At 44.2% G+C, this 13337-nt stretch overlaps 2 protein-coding genes and 1 long non-coding RNA gene across 3 annotated transcripts; 2 read left to right on the top strand and 1 right to left on the bottom strand.

Annotated features, from left to right (window-relative positions):
* The first annotated feature begins 2696 nt into the window (after positions 1–2696).
* Positions 2697–7980, top strand: LOC119197071 (protein rapunzel-like). The gene is made up of 2 exons (XM_037453031.2): positions 2697–3241; positions 5718–7980. The coding sequence occupies exon 2, from the start codon at positions 5769–5771 to the stop codon at positions 6450–6452; it is 684 nt and encodes a 227-aa protein (XP_037308928.1). The 5' UTR covers positions 2697–3241; positions 5718–5768; the 3' UTR covers positions 6453–7980.
* Positions 3508–9774, bottom strand: LOC119197072 (uncharacterized). Its single transcript, XR_005114385.2, has 3 exons — positions 9635–9774; positions 9024–9156; positions 3508–3644 (listed from the first exon to the last, which is right to left on the bottom strand). It is a non-coding gene; the product is annotated as an uncharacterized LOC119197072 (long non-coding RNA).
* Positions 9775–9815: 41 nt separating this feature from the next.
* Positions 9816–12914, top strand: LOC119197069 (uncharacterized). The gene is made up of 3 exons (XM_037453027.2): positions 9816–10105; positions 11043–11540; positions 11627–12914. The coding sequence occupies exons 1-3, from the start codon at positions 9816–9818 to the stop codon at positions 12315–12317; spliced, it is 1479 nt and encodes a 492-aa protein (XP_037308924.2). The 3' UTR covers positions 12318–12914.
* Positions 12915–13337: the final 423 nt, after the last annotated feature.

The raw sequence follows: 13337 nt of genomic DNA, 5'->3' as shown, positions 1-13337 counted from the left end.
ATGTGCAATGTAATCATTGCTTCCCCTCTATGTTTGATCATTCCCATCTTATCATGTAACCTTTGACCTTTCCTTGTCTGATTACCCAAAATCAATGACTTGTTTCCACGCTGGATGTCATCAGAAGACGACAATCAATCCCATCGCGTTTCACATCTAAGCTTTTGTTGAGCATTAAAAGGGTCACAATACAAAAGATTTTTTTTTTTGTTCCGAAGATTAAAACCTTTATCCACATAATATGCCATTTGTTTTTTTCAATATATATTTCAACATTTACTTTTCTTTACTCTTTAAATGCACTTTAATAGGATTTTTTCTTCTATTCTAACATTAGGATTTGAATTGTTATAAGAGTTTTATGGATGATCTTTAAACATACATTTTCAAATATTTTATTCAAAAACCTGATACTATTATTTATTTACATAAACACTTACACACATCACTTCTTATTTACTTTTTTAATGTAATATCTTTAGATTTTTTTGACACACCATATTATTACTTTTACTCAACATCCAAAACAACTACTTTTTTCAACAAAACCTCCCAACATTCTAATTTTTTAGAGGTAGTTTACTTTACATTTTAGAAGCATGTCATTAAGTCCTTTTAACATACTGACCACTGCGTGGACATGTTTGACTGTTGAGGTGTTAAATTCGGTTTGCCTCTGAAAAGACATTGTTATACCTGCCTTTATCATTATTTTCTAACATTATATTATGATCTCAGACATTTTCAATTATGAATAATTCAATAGTATCACAGACAGATGGTTGTATCACAGTGGCTAATGATTAGTTTGATTCCTGTGAAGAAAAGAAAAATGGCACCAATGCAAATTCACTTTCTTTGTTCAGTCACGTCACGTCACACTTAAAAGGAGCAGCACGTCTCAGTTGGTCATAAGCGTACAATTAATGTATTAAAAGGTTAAAAGGGCATCCGATTTGTTAAAGCAAATAGTGGTTTGGTGGGTTTTCCTGTTCTGTTGCCTTCTGCAATTACTGCCTCTATAAACCAAATAATTTGTTTGGTATTCAAGTTGACTTCATCGACTTCTTTGGCCACATTCTGCTTCAGCCATGAATGAATAAAAAGATGACTTGTACTTGCATGGTGAACACTTGCTCCTCAGTCCTTTCTGACCTCAGGATTTCCTCAGAAACAAGAAGAAGGGCGCGCCGTCTTCCGAACTGACAAGAGGCTCAGAGAAGGAAGAGGGGGGGGGGGGCTGCCTGGGGGGCTGCTTGCAGCCGCTAGGAAGTCCTTTCTTTGTTTAGACTATTACTTCATTGTTAAATTATCCCTGTGAACAACACTGCATGCATCTCACTTGGGACAGGATTTCCCAAAGTTGTATTTTTCCCTTTAAACATTTCACAGTGCATGCATCTAGAAAAACAGATGGAGATTATATATAATATTTGGGGAATTATAAAGATATGCAGTATTTTTCTCATAAAGAAGCCACGAACATCCGTCCTTCCAGCCATTGTCACTCCGATGTTTGTGTGACCAGTAAAAGAAAAAACAAGATTTCCATTTGTTTTATTTTTAATTCTTTACACATTGAATACAATCAGTCAAAATACGTTTTGTTTATAGTAAATGGTGAAATGAAGTTGTTTATCCATGTAAATGATTCATGTTCAAACATGCTACCCCCTGCTCCCCAGCCAAAAACAAGTGTTGCAACAGAAGCTGTTCGTCATCCATGAGCCTAAACATCTCGCATTTGGACCGCCTGTGCGCGCTGACCTTGCCCGAGAGCAGCTGCTGCAGCGCAGGTGTTGCTGCTGCAGTCCGGAAGGCGGTGTGTGCGACAGCTGCTGCTGCTGCTGCTGCTGCGCATCGAGGGCAGGCGCGCGTCCGGCTCCAGCTCCGGCTGTCATGGTGCTGAATAGAGGGACACGTCATGCGCCACGCTTTCGCCAACTGTGCTGTCTGAGCAGATGACGTATAGGGGCTTTGTTTAAAGATTATTTCTAACGGGCAGTCGCGTTTTTATTGTATTGTATTGCTCAAACCTTGTCATTTGCCAGAGCTGGACGGGGAGAGGGTTGCTCTTCAACGTTCTGCTTGCAGCTGCCTACTGAATTTGCATCGAGGTTTGTTTGGGGGAAAACAGCCTCAACTGCCTGCGCAGCGGCTGCGCATTTAAGGATCCAGTGGATTTGTCAGCGTGGATTTTTGTATATGGGATTATATATACATGTATGTTGTGTGCTACAGGCCTAGATTATTGCTCTTTGTCGTCTGTATACAGCACCAGACAAATGGCTACTGTGGCGCGCCGAATCGGTGCGTTAAAGCTCAGGTTGTTGCTTAACGCTGTTCTGAACACACAATTCCACTTTGTGAGCTTCAAGGTGTAAGTATTACAAAAACTGTATCTAAGTATTTAAAATATAATCAAATACGCATAGTTACTTATTTATAAACTCTGAAGCAGTGACGGGGCCATTCAGGATCAAATACGTTTTCAGAAATACATTAAATTCGACATTTGTTTGGTGTAGCCTTTAATCTTTCAGTGTAATTGGTAAGATTTGAATAGAGCTATTATTATAATTATTTTCACGCCCATTAAACGTTCCCCTTGTTCTCCACGGATTTTAAGAGTGCCTTATGTGCCCTGGGCACCTGCGTACTTTTGGAGAGGTCCATTTGGAAGCATAGCTCTCTCTTGGCCTGGTTGGATTCTAAACTCATGGAAGTATTTTTCTTCCCGGTTATTGTGGTCCAGTCCACACGACAAGGGTCTCTTTGATTCATAAATACCACCAATGGGTCATCTGTAGTCCTCCAGAGCTGCTTCAAGGCTTGGTGAAGGCACAAACCGACGCATAGAGCGCCACAGAGCCCAGCTGCGCCTTGACTGACAATTGATCTTCAGTATCAACTGTATGAGTGCTGGATGGACCAGTATAAGTTGAAACAATAGGGGTGAGACATGGTGTGTTTGAGGAGTGGGTTTTTACAATTACAAGATATTGTCACGTAATTTTAAAATTAAAATGTGGAGGTTATTTTTAATTAGAGCCAAAAAGTCAATATCCAGGGTTTGGGGGTTCTATGGGCTCTTTTTAATCAATTCTGTCCAATTTGTTCACCCCTACATATTCAACTTACATGGAAGTGTCCCTTTTTGCGGGGATTGCTGGGAAGAAGAAGGAGGCTACCGAGGTTGAGCCTTTGGAAAGTGAAGTGTAGCAACAGCCACCCTCAAAAGGTAAGGAATACTATCTCCTGTTGAGGCCAAATATGATCCGAGAAGCAGGTATAGACTCTTCATTCCACATTTAGATACCGGAATGGAGGTTTTCTGATATATTTTGGTGTATTCATAGTGTTATTGAGCAGGGAGGGTCAGGGCACTGTGGTGTGCATTAACAAGGAAACATGGAGGCACGGCTAGGGGGAGCCATAGCTGAGCCGGGAGGCGGCTGTCCGGGCCCGAGCTGCGAGGAGAGACGGTGTTCTGCTTGTTTTAGTACTCACCGTCGGCAGAACTCCGGAAGATAACTTCATTGTTGTATGTTAGCTTTGATTAATACGCGTATAGTTTGAGTTGCGGTCCTCAACGGGCGGACACTTCCTGAGGAAAGTGTCCCAACTGCCACACGGCCTGTGATCTGTAAAAAGAGAGAAAACTGTCGGGTACCAAGAAGGAACGGCAGGAAATAATTTAAACGACTCGGGGAAACAAAGACTATGTACTAAATATATACTTTTTAATAAAATACAACGTGTAAAATGGGGGGCTAGCCTAGCATTGCTGCTATCACATAAAATATTCAAGATGGCCGCCGCACTGCAGGTGAGAGCAGCGTTGTTCTTCCTGATTAGACACAGAGAGAAGCTTTGTTTACAGCCAACACGCAGTCAAATGTTTCTGCCCTGCAGTGACCAAAACACTTCACATTTCCTTAGAACGTGTGTGTGTGTGTGTGTGTGTGTGTGTGTGTGTGTGTGTGTGTGTGTGTGTGTGTGTGTGTGTGTGTGTGTGGACGCACAGTGTTGCAGAAGCTGAGTCACCCAAACATAACTTTTAGGCCTGTGGATTTTCTCACTGAGACTTGGACGTGGTTTCTTTAAAAGGCCATGCTGCTAGAGGGCAGTGATTGGTTAAACCCACCACCAGCCCAAATTGTCCCTTAATTATTTTGAAGATGTAAAACCAATATAATTACACCCCCGTCTTTAATGGTCAGATTAATTATAAGCAATATTTTTAGCTTGAAATAAAAGGAATTTGTGATTTGCATATTGGGTCAATTGTCTGTTTCAGATTAAAATGCAGCTGCAATCGTTCACTTTGGCACAACATTTCCATAGAATACTACTAGATAATCTTAGCGATATTGTCAAAGTAGTAACTGTCGTATAGACTGTAATTATACCCCCCACCCTCCAAGCACTCATTTCTGTTAAAGATTTTCCTCGGGACACAATCATATAAATACACATTTGATTTGGATTTACTGATTTGATTATTATTTAGCAGATGAAAATGATTAACTCTGAAGCAAATAACTTTATCAACAGTCATATTACAAAAAGGGCATTTACAGGATGAGCAGATGGCTTTTAGCATAAGTGCAAGGATGTTGTGCAAAAAAGTGAGGCTTCAGAAGCATCTTTTATATAGTTCATCTCAAGTTAAAGTTTTAAATCCTACTCCACAGCGTCACTGGTTTTAGTCCACTGTGATGGTGCTGAAATGGGATGGTGCATTGCATGGGTGTCTGTCGTCATAGGTTAAATTACTGCCCCCTCTGGTGGACATGAGTATTTATTAAAGGGGACCAAAAATAACACGGAAACACACAGCAGCCTTTTCGGTATGGTACAGTGCTCTCGGTGCCTGTTTGGTCCTCAGCTGCTTATCGTCGTGGCATGTCAGGCTGGTATGTGTCTGTGATGCAGTGGCACACATGCCAAGCCGTTGCCAATAATATTGCTTAAAGCAGCCCTGTGTCTTATGTCAAACTTATGTCAAAAATGCTGCTTTTCTTTGAGGAAGAAGGCCTGTTTCTAATCTTGTTTTCACTGCTCCCTCTTCACTCACATATTTTCTCTGAACATAGTAATTCACCTGTGTTCAACTTTAGCATCTGTTATGTAATAATTGCGTCTTACAGCTCAGTCTGCCGTTGCACATTTTACTTTCCACCATGCGCTCCGTCCCGCCCCCATCAGCTGCTGCTATTGTCGCAGCCTTCCTTCTCCATTCAGCTGCCTGCACGGCTTCTATTGCTTGTGTGCTGAGGAGCTATCGGCTCCGTCCATCGACACTCACACGGAGCAGCCTGGTGCTGAAACACTCGAGTGCTGAATGGCGCTCCGACATGCAGAAGCAGGGAGGCTGTTAACTCCTTCACTGCCAAAAAAATCTGCAACCAGCCAGAGACAAGAATGCGTTCACTTCCTGGTTAAAAGAGATTTAGAAAAACCATAATGTTCAAATTTTCTGTGAGGCTGTCAATATATGTAGTTATCGGAAGACTAATCAGGATGAGCCAAACTGAAATAATCAGTGATAAGCTTCTTGGGGTGGAACTAAACACAAGTAGCTCTGTGTGAATGTCAGTCCACGTGTTGTTTCACACGGATCACAAGTGGACTCCGCTGATCTGTAGCTGTGAAACTGTTGGTCAGGCTTAAGACCATCAATGATGATAAACTATGGTCTTTCTTTGTCACAGACAGCAACATCTGCACAAGGTGACCTGCACATCTGCACCGCCCTCGACAACATGATGGAAGACGATATCGATGAGGACCGGGCCAAGCTGAAGCAGGGCCTGGTCAAAGTCCTCCAGTGCGTGGCCACCATCTCCTCGGCAGCAGCTGTGGTCAACCCCATCTTTGGCGTGGCGGGTTCTCTGATCCGGGTGGTGCTGCACCACGTCGACGACGAGGACATTCGCACCCTGAAGCGCGAGTTCGGCTCTGTCAACCGGGCCCTGGATGGGCTCTCCCAGATGAACAGCAACACGCTGGTGCAGATCAAGAAAGAGACGCTGGACGGGCAGTACTGCCGCGTGGAGGAGAACCTGAAGAACCAGTTCAGAAGGTTCATGGATATGGTGAACGCGCGGCCGGAGCACAGCGAACGCAAGAAGGACGACTTTGTGGAGAGCTACGCCGACGACATGGGGGACCAGAACCTGCACACGCTCTACGACGGCGTGGTGGGCAAGTCAAAGCTCTTCAGCAGACCGATCCTGGAGGTGTACCTGAAGCACTCGCAAGGCGACCGCCGCACCATGGAGCGACTCTGCACGCGCCTCACCTACCTATTCTGCATCGGCCTCATCGCCCTCATGGGATACGCCACCGTCATCGGAGACGACGAGGAGGGTCTGAGCGAGGAGTGGGCCGAGAAGATGGAGAACGTGCAAGAGAAGATGCAGGAGGTACTCAACCAGTGCAAATAAAGAAGAGCCTCTTTTCTCATCTGCTGCTTTTCCTTCATAGCCAGGACTCGCACGTCCACATTCCCTCGTAACTTTCTCTCTCTTCGTAAACATCTAAAGTCTTTGCTTGAAGGCCCAGTGAAAAATGAGCAACAATCTATTTCTCCAAACTAGTAGTTGAGTTACAGGGATGTTGGTTCGTTACAGGTGGAGCTAAAAAAAAAAACTAAATGTCCAAATTTTGGCACAACAATTGCCTGGGAAAAAAAAGCTTTTTCAATTGAAACAGAAGAGATGAATCCGTCACAGGATCATTGAATCTTACGATGACACTACTCCAGAAGCTACACTATGCGCAGTGTAAGGAGATGCATGCTACATATCACATTGAATAAAACTTGCATCTAGGAATAATGTTTTAACCTAAATATTCAACATTAAGCACTTTCGTAACATATTTGCCATTTGTTGTAGTTTGACATTATTTTTTTACACCAAAATATAATCAGTTAAACTGAATGTGAGAGGTAACTATTTGAAAGCGGGATGAGAAACTCAGGCTTTATCGTACAGTCTCTCCACTAGGGGGCCTTGTCTGCATTCCATAGAATCTGAAAAGGCATCCATATTTTTTGTTACACAATTGACATAATGACTGCTTTAACACTGTTTACCCACAGAGGAAGTTTAAAAAATAGATCTACAATCTAAATAAGCAAACTAAAACAAGGACGACACCCTGAAGTTTCCAACGCTATGAATGTAACGACATGAGTAATCCTAAACATGTGCAATGCTAACAGAAATGTGCCACATACAGTATATTGTCATGTATCGGATGTTGTGCATGGCGCTCATGATACACTAAGCATACTTGTTGCTGTTGAGCACTAAATGTTACCTTATGTTATAAGACACTAGTTTCTGATGCTGTACAGGGTTCTTCATATTTAGTGGCCATTCAACGTTAATTATAAACACTACGCACATACAATTCAATTTGTTTGTCACTGAAGGACACACTAAAATAATATATAAATAGTATATAAAGTTGTTTTTTTTCTTCCCCTTTTTATATATTCTTGTCAATCACTCATCTGACCAACAGTGCCTAAATGTGCTGATCGTTTTTGTATTATTGTATGTTATTTTTTCCGATGCCTGCTTAAATCATTCGACAATGATTGCGTGAGGCAAGGTGTTTTGAATTGTGTTCACACTACAGATGTCAAAAGTTATAGTTGAAATATATTTTGTAATCATGTCTTTGTTTTTATCAAACTGGTGTTAGCAACAGTACCTCAACATGTGATCACTAAACAATATCTGGTTGTCATTGATGGCTTTCAACTCTGTTTGTATAAATTATACTCATCCATTCAACACATAACAATGTCAAATCTCGTAACGGATTTTGTTTACGCTCCGTAAGTACAGTCGGAAGGCTTTATGGAAACTCCGTATGCGAATATGTTGCCTTTCTGTTTGTGTATCTTTGATTCCTGGTTGTATCCCACTATAAATAAATGTTGATCATATAAAATGGTGATGAAGTTGTCAATCATTAGGGATGTGCGCATGAAACACGCCTGGATGAACGGGAAGCTGGAGAGTGTGTGTGTGTGTGTCAAACGCATAACAAACACCCCAAATTCATTACAAGTATGAGAAGACATAAACAGCCTTTATATATGCATGACTATCAATGCTCTAACAATCACACACCCTTTACACAACAGGTACTAGTGTGAAATCCAACCAATGCACCCAGGACAAGAAAAACAAGAGTAGAAAACTTCAATAAAAGTGAAGAATGTTTCATGGCAGGTTTAGCTTTTGGATGTCATTTTATAATTATTTCCCTCTCTTGTACAAATCTAATTTCGTCTACAGCTGAATATCTGTGTTGGAAGTATCTTAATCTGGAATCAATAAGGGAAGTCTCTCCACACTTAAAGTCCAAAACATTTCATTGATACAATAACATTAAATACTTTTGTCTGACTGCATTATTCCAGCTACCTCCCATAATTTAAGAACGCTGTATTGTTTTGTCTGCTCAGAGGTCAGGATTTTGGCTAACTTTGAAAAAAAATAACCATCGTTATCAACTTTTTGAAAATGCATTTATGGTGCAGTTCATCGATTTCTACACCAGAGGGCGCGCTTCAACATCACACCTGTTTTCACCGAAGCCCCCGAGGGCCAACGGGACTGAAGCATCAAGGCTGCGGCTCCAGAACGACGAGCTAATGAAGCCCACTTCCACGTGACGTCACTTACAATCAATGTTAATTTTTGATTGTATATTTTTTATCTTACTTCATCTAATGTTATTGTATTACTTTTAAATTGTAGCAATGCATCAAGTCAAATTCCTCTCTGTGTAACGTACGTGGCAATAAATGGCTAAATAAAGGACGAAAGGGGAGGGGGGGGGGTGCAGGTGAAGCAACGCGGGTTCGGGCCCCAAATCTCTAATCGCTTCATGATTTTCCAGCTGAACGGGTTCCACTCAGCTCTGAGTCGGGGAACCAAAGCGGGAACTTTTGCACCGCAGATTACTGAGAAACATCAGAGGTCGTTCGTTACCTGCGAGGAGCGTCTCCGAGCCGCAGACGCACGTCGTCCATCACGTGATGGAGCTCAGGTTTCTCTCTCTCTCTCTCTCTCTCTCGCTCTCTCTCTCGATGACAGGAGCTCGGGACGACAAATCTATTTCCACCTGAGGAAAATACATGTTTAGCATTTGAGAAAATCAGAAGTGTCTGACGTGAATCTCGTCGTGATTTGGAGGAGAAATTAGTTGCGTAATGATTTTTTTTTTTGTGAGGCGCGTTCTTTGCGCGCGAATGGAGGGAGATGGAAGGTCTAAATGTGCTGCTAAGTCCTCTGAGTGATTCAAACAAACGTAATTCGATGTTTATTTCTAGAAGCCCGTTTCGACCTCATCTATTTGAGACAATTGGGGAGAGAGGTGACGCATATTAACTGTTATAAATAAACGCTGTGTCGTTGAATAATTCACTGAACATTTAAAATGTTTACATTTTAACACATTCGGAATCAAAAATCCTCATGTTTGGAGTGTATTTCTTTCACCTACACGTTTAAAATGGGGTTTAAATGGATGGACAATTACACCAATTTAACGCACTCAAAAACCAAAGAAACCCAACAAATGTGTTTCCCAATCATCTTACCTCAGGTTCGGATCCTTTCACATTCAACTCCAGCTGAACTGCACGATGGAGACGATGAGACATCTGCACCAAGTGCGCGAGGGACCTCTGAGACATAAATGACCAACAGCCAAACAGAAAATGAATTCTGCTCCGTCCCCTCGTGCCTCAAAGACTGAGAAGAAAATGGAAGCGAGCACATATGTCACCTCTCGCAGTCTGTCTGTCTGTCTCCCTCCCTCTCTCTCTCTCCCTCCCTCTCTCTCTCTCTTTCTCTCTCTCTCGCCCTCTCTCTCCTTTGCGGATAATGAGTGCGCATTTGTTCTTCCTCTCTGGATCCTGTTTTTTTTTTTTTTGGACCCCTCCTCAGCTCCGCACCAGACGAGAGAACCGCGGGGAGATCTTCAAACTCTGTGGGAAAACAACAAGAACTTGTTTTGCAGCAGTGGGAGCTCATCGAGCCAGAAGGACCAGTGCATTTATTTCATCCAGGTACAGGAACAACTGCATTGTTATGAACAGGAATGTGATGGATGTCCTTATCTCCCATCAGAGGGGGGTAAATGTGCTGCAAGGTGTGTCCGATGCTCTCAGGGGATTTGTGCGTAAAAAAAACCTTTCCGTTGCGCATTTCTTTTGACAGTGAAACATGGCGCAGCTTGTTCCATCCCCTTTTTTTATTTGAATGATAGTTGTATACATTATTTTATTTTCTGTTCACCTATTTTGGCAATCTAAATTTTAAAATAGCATTTTCAAATAAAGGATATTTTTAATCTCTTTTGGCCTCTGAAATGCGTCATCGACAGACCCAAGGGCATCTCTGTCATTTTCTCAGCCCCCCATTTTGTTCATATGACATCAGTATCTTCTTCAGCATTTAACTCTGATGTTAACCCTTTTCTGGTAAAAGGGCTGTAGGCCAGCAACTAATTATTGTTTCATTGTGGATTATTTGTCTCTGGTTTCTTCACTAAAAATGTCAAAAAAGAGTGAAAAACTGTTATTATAAGATAGTAGTTTGTCAGTTTCAAAAGTCGTGTTCTTTTGCATTTCTGCTTGGAAAAAAATAACCAAACAGCTAAAGGACAAATACCTCACTAATGTTTTTAATGTGGAAAAAGTGTGAAAAGTAATGTAAAATGTGTGATTTTTCAAAAATCTGCCATCAGCGAGGAAAGAGGAGCCATTATTTGAAAAACCTTTAGTTTTTATTCAATTTGTTTATTGTTGCATTGATATTTTTTGGACTATTGTTTGTTTCTTCCATTGGAACAGTTATTAGATATCATAGATTTAGATTTAGAACATTTTGAGACTGCGTCTCTCTGAGGGGACAACAGCCAGGTTTGTCCTCTAATCTCTTCCTATCATCGTCCCCGATGTTGATTTGTATCGGACTGTATCTTTTGTTCGCTCTGTGTCTCAGAAAAATGACCACTTCTTTGGAGAGGGCCGTGGCCCAGAAGAAGGAGGCCATCGAGGCGGCGATGGACATGTTTCAGAAGGGGGCCGAGGTGTTGGCCAGCGCCGTGGGCGAGCTCTTCCCCCTCTGTGAGGCCGCCGCCCCCGTCCTCCGCTTGGCCTTGGACAACGTCCACAGCAAAGAGGTCTTCTACGTCAAAGAGCAGTTCCTGACGGTGAGGAACAAGCTCGACGTGCTCTCCACCCAACTGGAAGACATCGACTGCGAGATCAAGAAGGGGAGGCTGGATTCCCAGTACTTCTCGGTGGAGGAGAACATCAGGAACCAGTTTCGGAAGTACATGGACATCTTGGAGGCGAAACAGCAGTTCCGGGAGGTGAAGACCAGACTTTTTGTGGAGCACTTCGCCAAAACCGGAGGGGAGAAGAACCTGTTTGTGCTGCACGATGCTCTGATGGGGACCAACAGCTTCGGGGAGTCGGTTTTAGATTTGGTCGAAAGGTAAATTGTTTTATGCAAGCTTCGCCGGATCGGCGCTAAAGACAAACGTCCCACACACATTCAAGCGGTTCCCGTTGTCTCTGCAGGTACGTGGCGAGGGACCGTCGTCTCCTGGAAGAGTTCTGTGTCCGGATAAAGGAGCTCCTCTGTCTGGGTCTGATCGCTCTACTGGGCCACTGCGCCCTAACGCGTCCCCAAGACGAAGAAGACGACAAAATCCAGGAGTGGAGCGGCAAGATCGAAGAGGTGGAGTCCAGGATGAAGTCCACCATTGAGTCCTGCATCGCCGCCTTCCCAGAGCAGGCGAAACTAGACGCTCAGCACCTCCTGCAAGAAAAGGAAGAGGACAACCTGCAAAACACGACCCAGCAGCTGCTCGAGTTCCTGGTGAAGAAGTACGATTGGGTCAGCTGGTCGGTGCGGCTCATCAACCACTCGGGCAGCTCCTACCGGAACTGGCGAGCGGGCGAGCGCTTCCACCACGTGGCGGGACGCAACTGGTTTGAGGTGCTCCAGGTGAACGACATCAACCTGGTGGTGTCGTACAGCGGCGAACCGCGGCCGGTGCCCCGCGACGCCATCCGGCAGGCGATGGAGGGCCAGGCCAAGAAGGGCAACGCGCCGGCGGCGGTGGAGGCGCTGGAGGAGCGGCTGGGCGGCTTCGTGGTTCACGCCGTCAGTCGCCACAAGCAGTCCGCGGCGGCGTGGAGCTTTCCTGACGACTGCCACTACTGGGAGAGGCACAAGAACGTGGCGGTGTGCGTGCACTCGGAGTGAAGCCGGTGCCCGCTTGAAGCTTTTGGGGGGGGGGGGGGTTTGCAAGCGGAGGGGTGTGTTTGAGTCGAGATGGCGTGGATCAGATGGGGAGCGCGGCCGATGGGCGTCGGCAACACCCGGGTATCGACCACGTGTCAACATGGACATTTAAGCCCGCCTTCGTTTAGAGCAACACACATACGTCAGGACCTCACGGCAGTTATTAGTCAGAATTTCCCAATATTCACGCCCCTTTGGAAGAGTGACATCATCTGACCTTCTGACTTTCCCTGAAACGCCGTTTTCACCGCTGTGCTTCAGATTCTGTATCTAAATGAAAGCCTGTGAGAAGTCTCGATAACGATAAGTCTCAATGTCTCAACCCTCCAAAACCTGGTAGAGTAGCAAAGTAAAGTAACTTAAAATGGAAATACACAAGTGCAACTATAGTGTATTACAGTAAAGTGCTTGCTAAAATCGACCTCATTACTTGGATCACTGATCACTGCGTGTAGTCACCTGCATACCTCGGGGATCACAAAACATGTATTTTAGATACAATTAAAGATAAAATAACTAAATCACAAATGCATTTTTGTTATCTTTCTTCCCCCCCCCCCCCCCCCCCCCCCCCCCCCCCCCCCGTCTTTGCTTTTAGAGCAGCGTCCCCCCCCCCCCCCCCCCCCCCCCCCGTCTTTGCTTTTAGAGCAGCGTCATGCAGTAATAATCCAGCCTCCCATGAGAAACGGCTCCTGCACCTGCACCTCTGAAGAGATTGTTGTGCTGAGGCTGCATCTAGCGAGCCGTGCTCCCATTTTGTCTCTGCTCAGCAGGCTGGCCTACATAACTCTGATGGGGGGGAAGAGAAGGGAGGGGAGGGGGGTGGGGGGGGGGGGGTTCTTTTTCAGGCGTGAAAGAATGAAAGAAGAAAGGCTTGGAGTTTGGCACTGGAGACGCAACAAGGTGCCTTGTGTTTTAAATACGTTTAAACCGCCCGACCCCAAACAACCCGAACCTCAGTGCTCAATGCTCTTCATTTGT

The sequence above is a fragment of the Pungitius pungitius genome, chromosome 11, assembly GCF_949316345.1.
Source record: "Pungitius pungitius chromosome 11, fPunPun2.1, whole genome shotgun sequence".
Taxonomy (NCBI): domain Eukaryota; kingdom Metazoa; phylum Chordata; class Actinopteri; order Perciformes; family Gasterosteidae; genus Pungitius; species Pungitius pungitius.
This window is presented reverse-complemented; position numbering and strand designations above follow the sequence as displayed.

Bases quoted from the DNA above. Each gene is read 5' to 3' on its own strand.
- LOC119197071 (XM_037453031.2), top strand. From the start codon at position 5,769: ATGATGGAAGACGATATCGATGAGGACCGGGCCAAGCTGAAGCAGGGC.
- LOC119197069 (XM_037453027.2), top strand. From the start codon at position 9,816: ATGTCACCTCTCGCAGTCTGTCTGTCTGTCTCCCTCCCTCTCTCTCTC. The intron at 10,106-11,042 runs GTACAGGAACAA...TCTGTGTCTCAG, and splicing joins AGTGCATTTATTTCATCCAG to AAAAATGACCACTTCTTTGG. The intron at 11,541-11,626 runs GTAAATTGTTTT...TTGTCTCTGCAG, and splicing joins GTTTTAGATTTGGTCGAAAG to GTACGTGGCGAGGGACCGTC.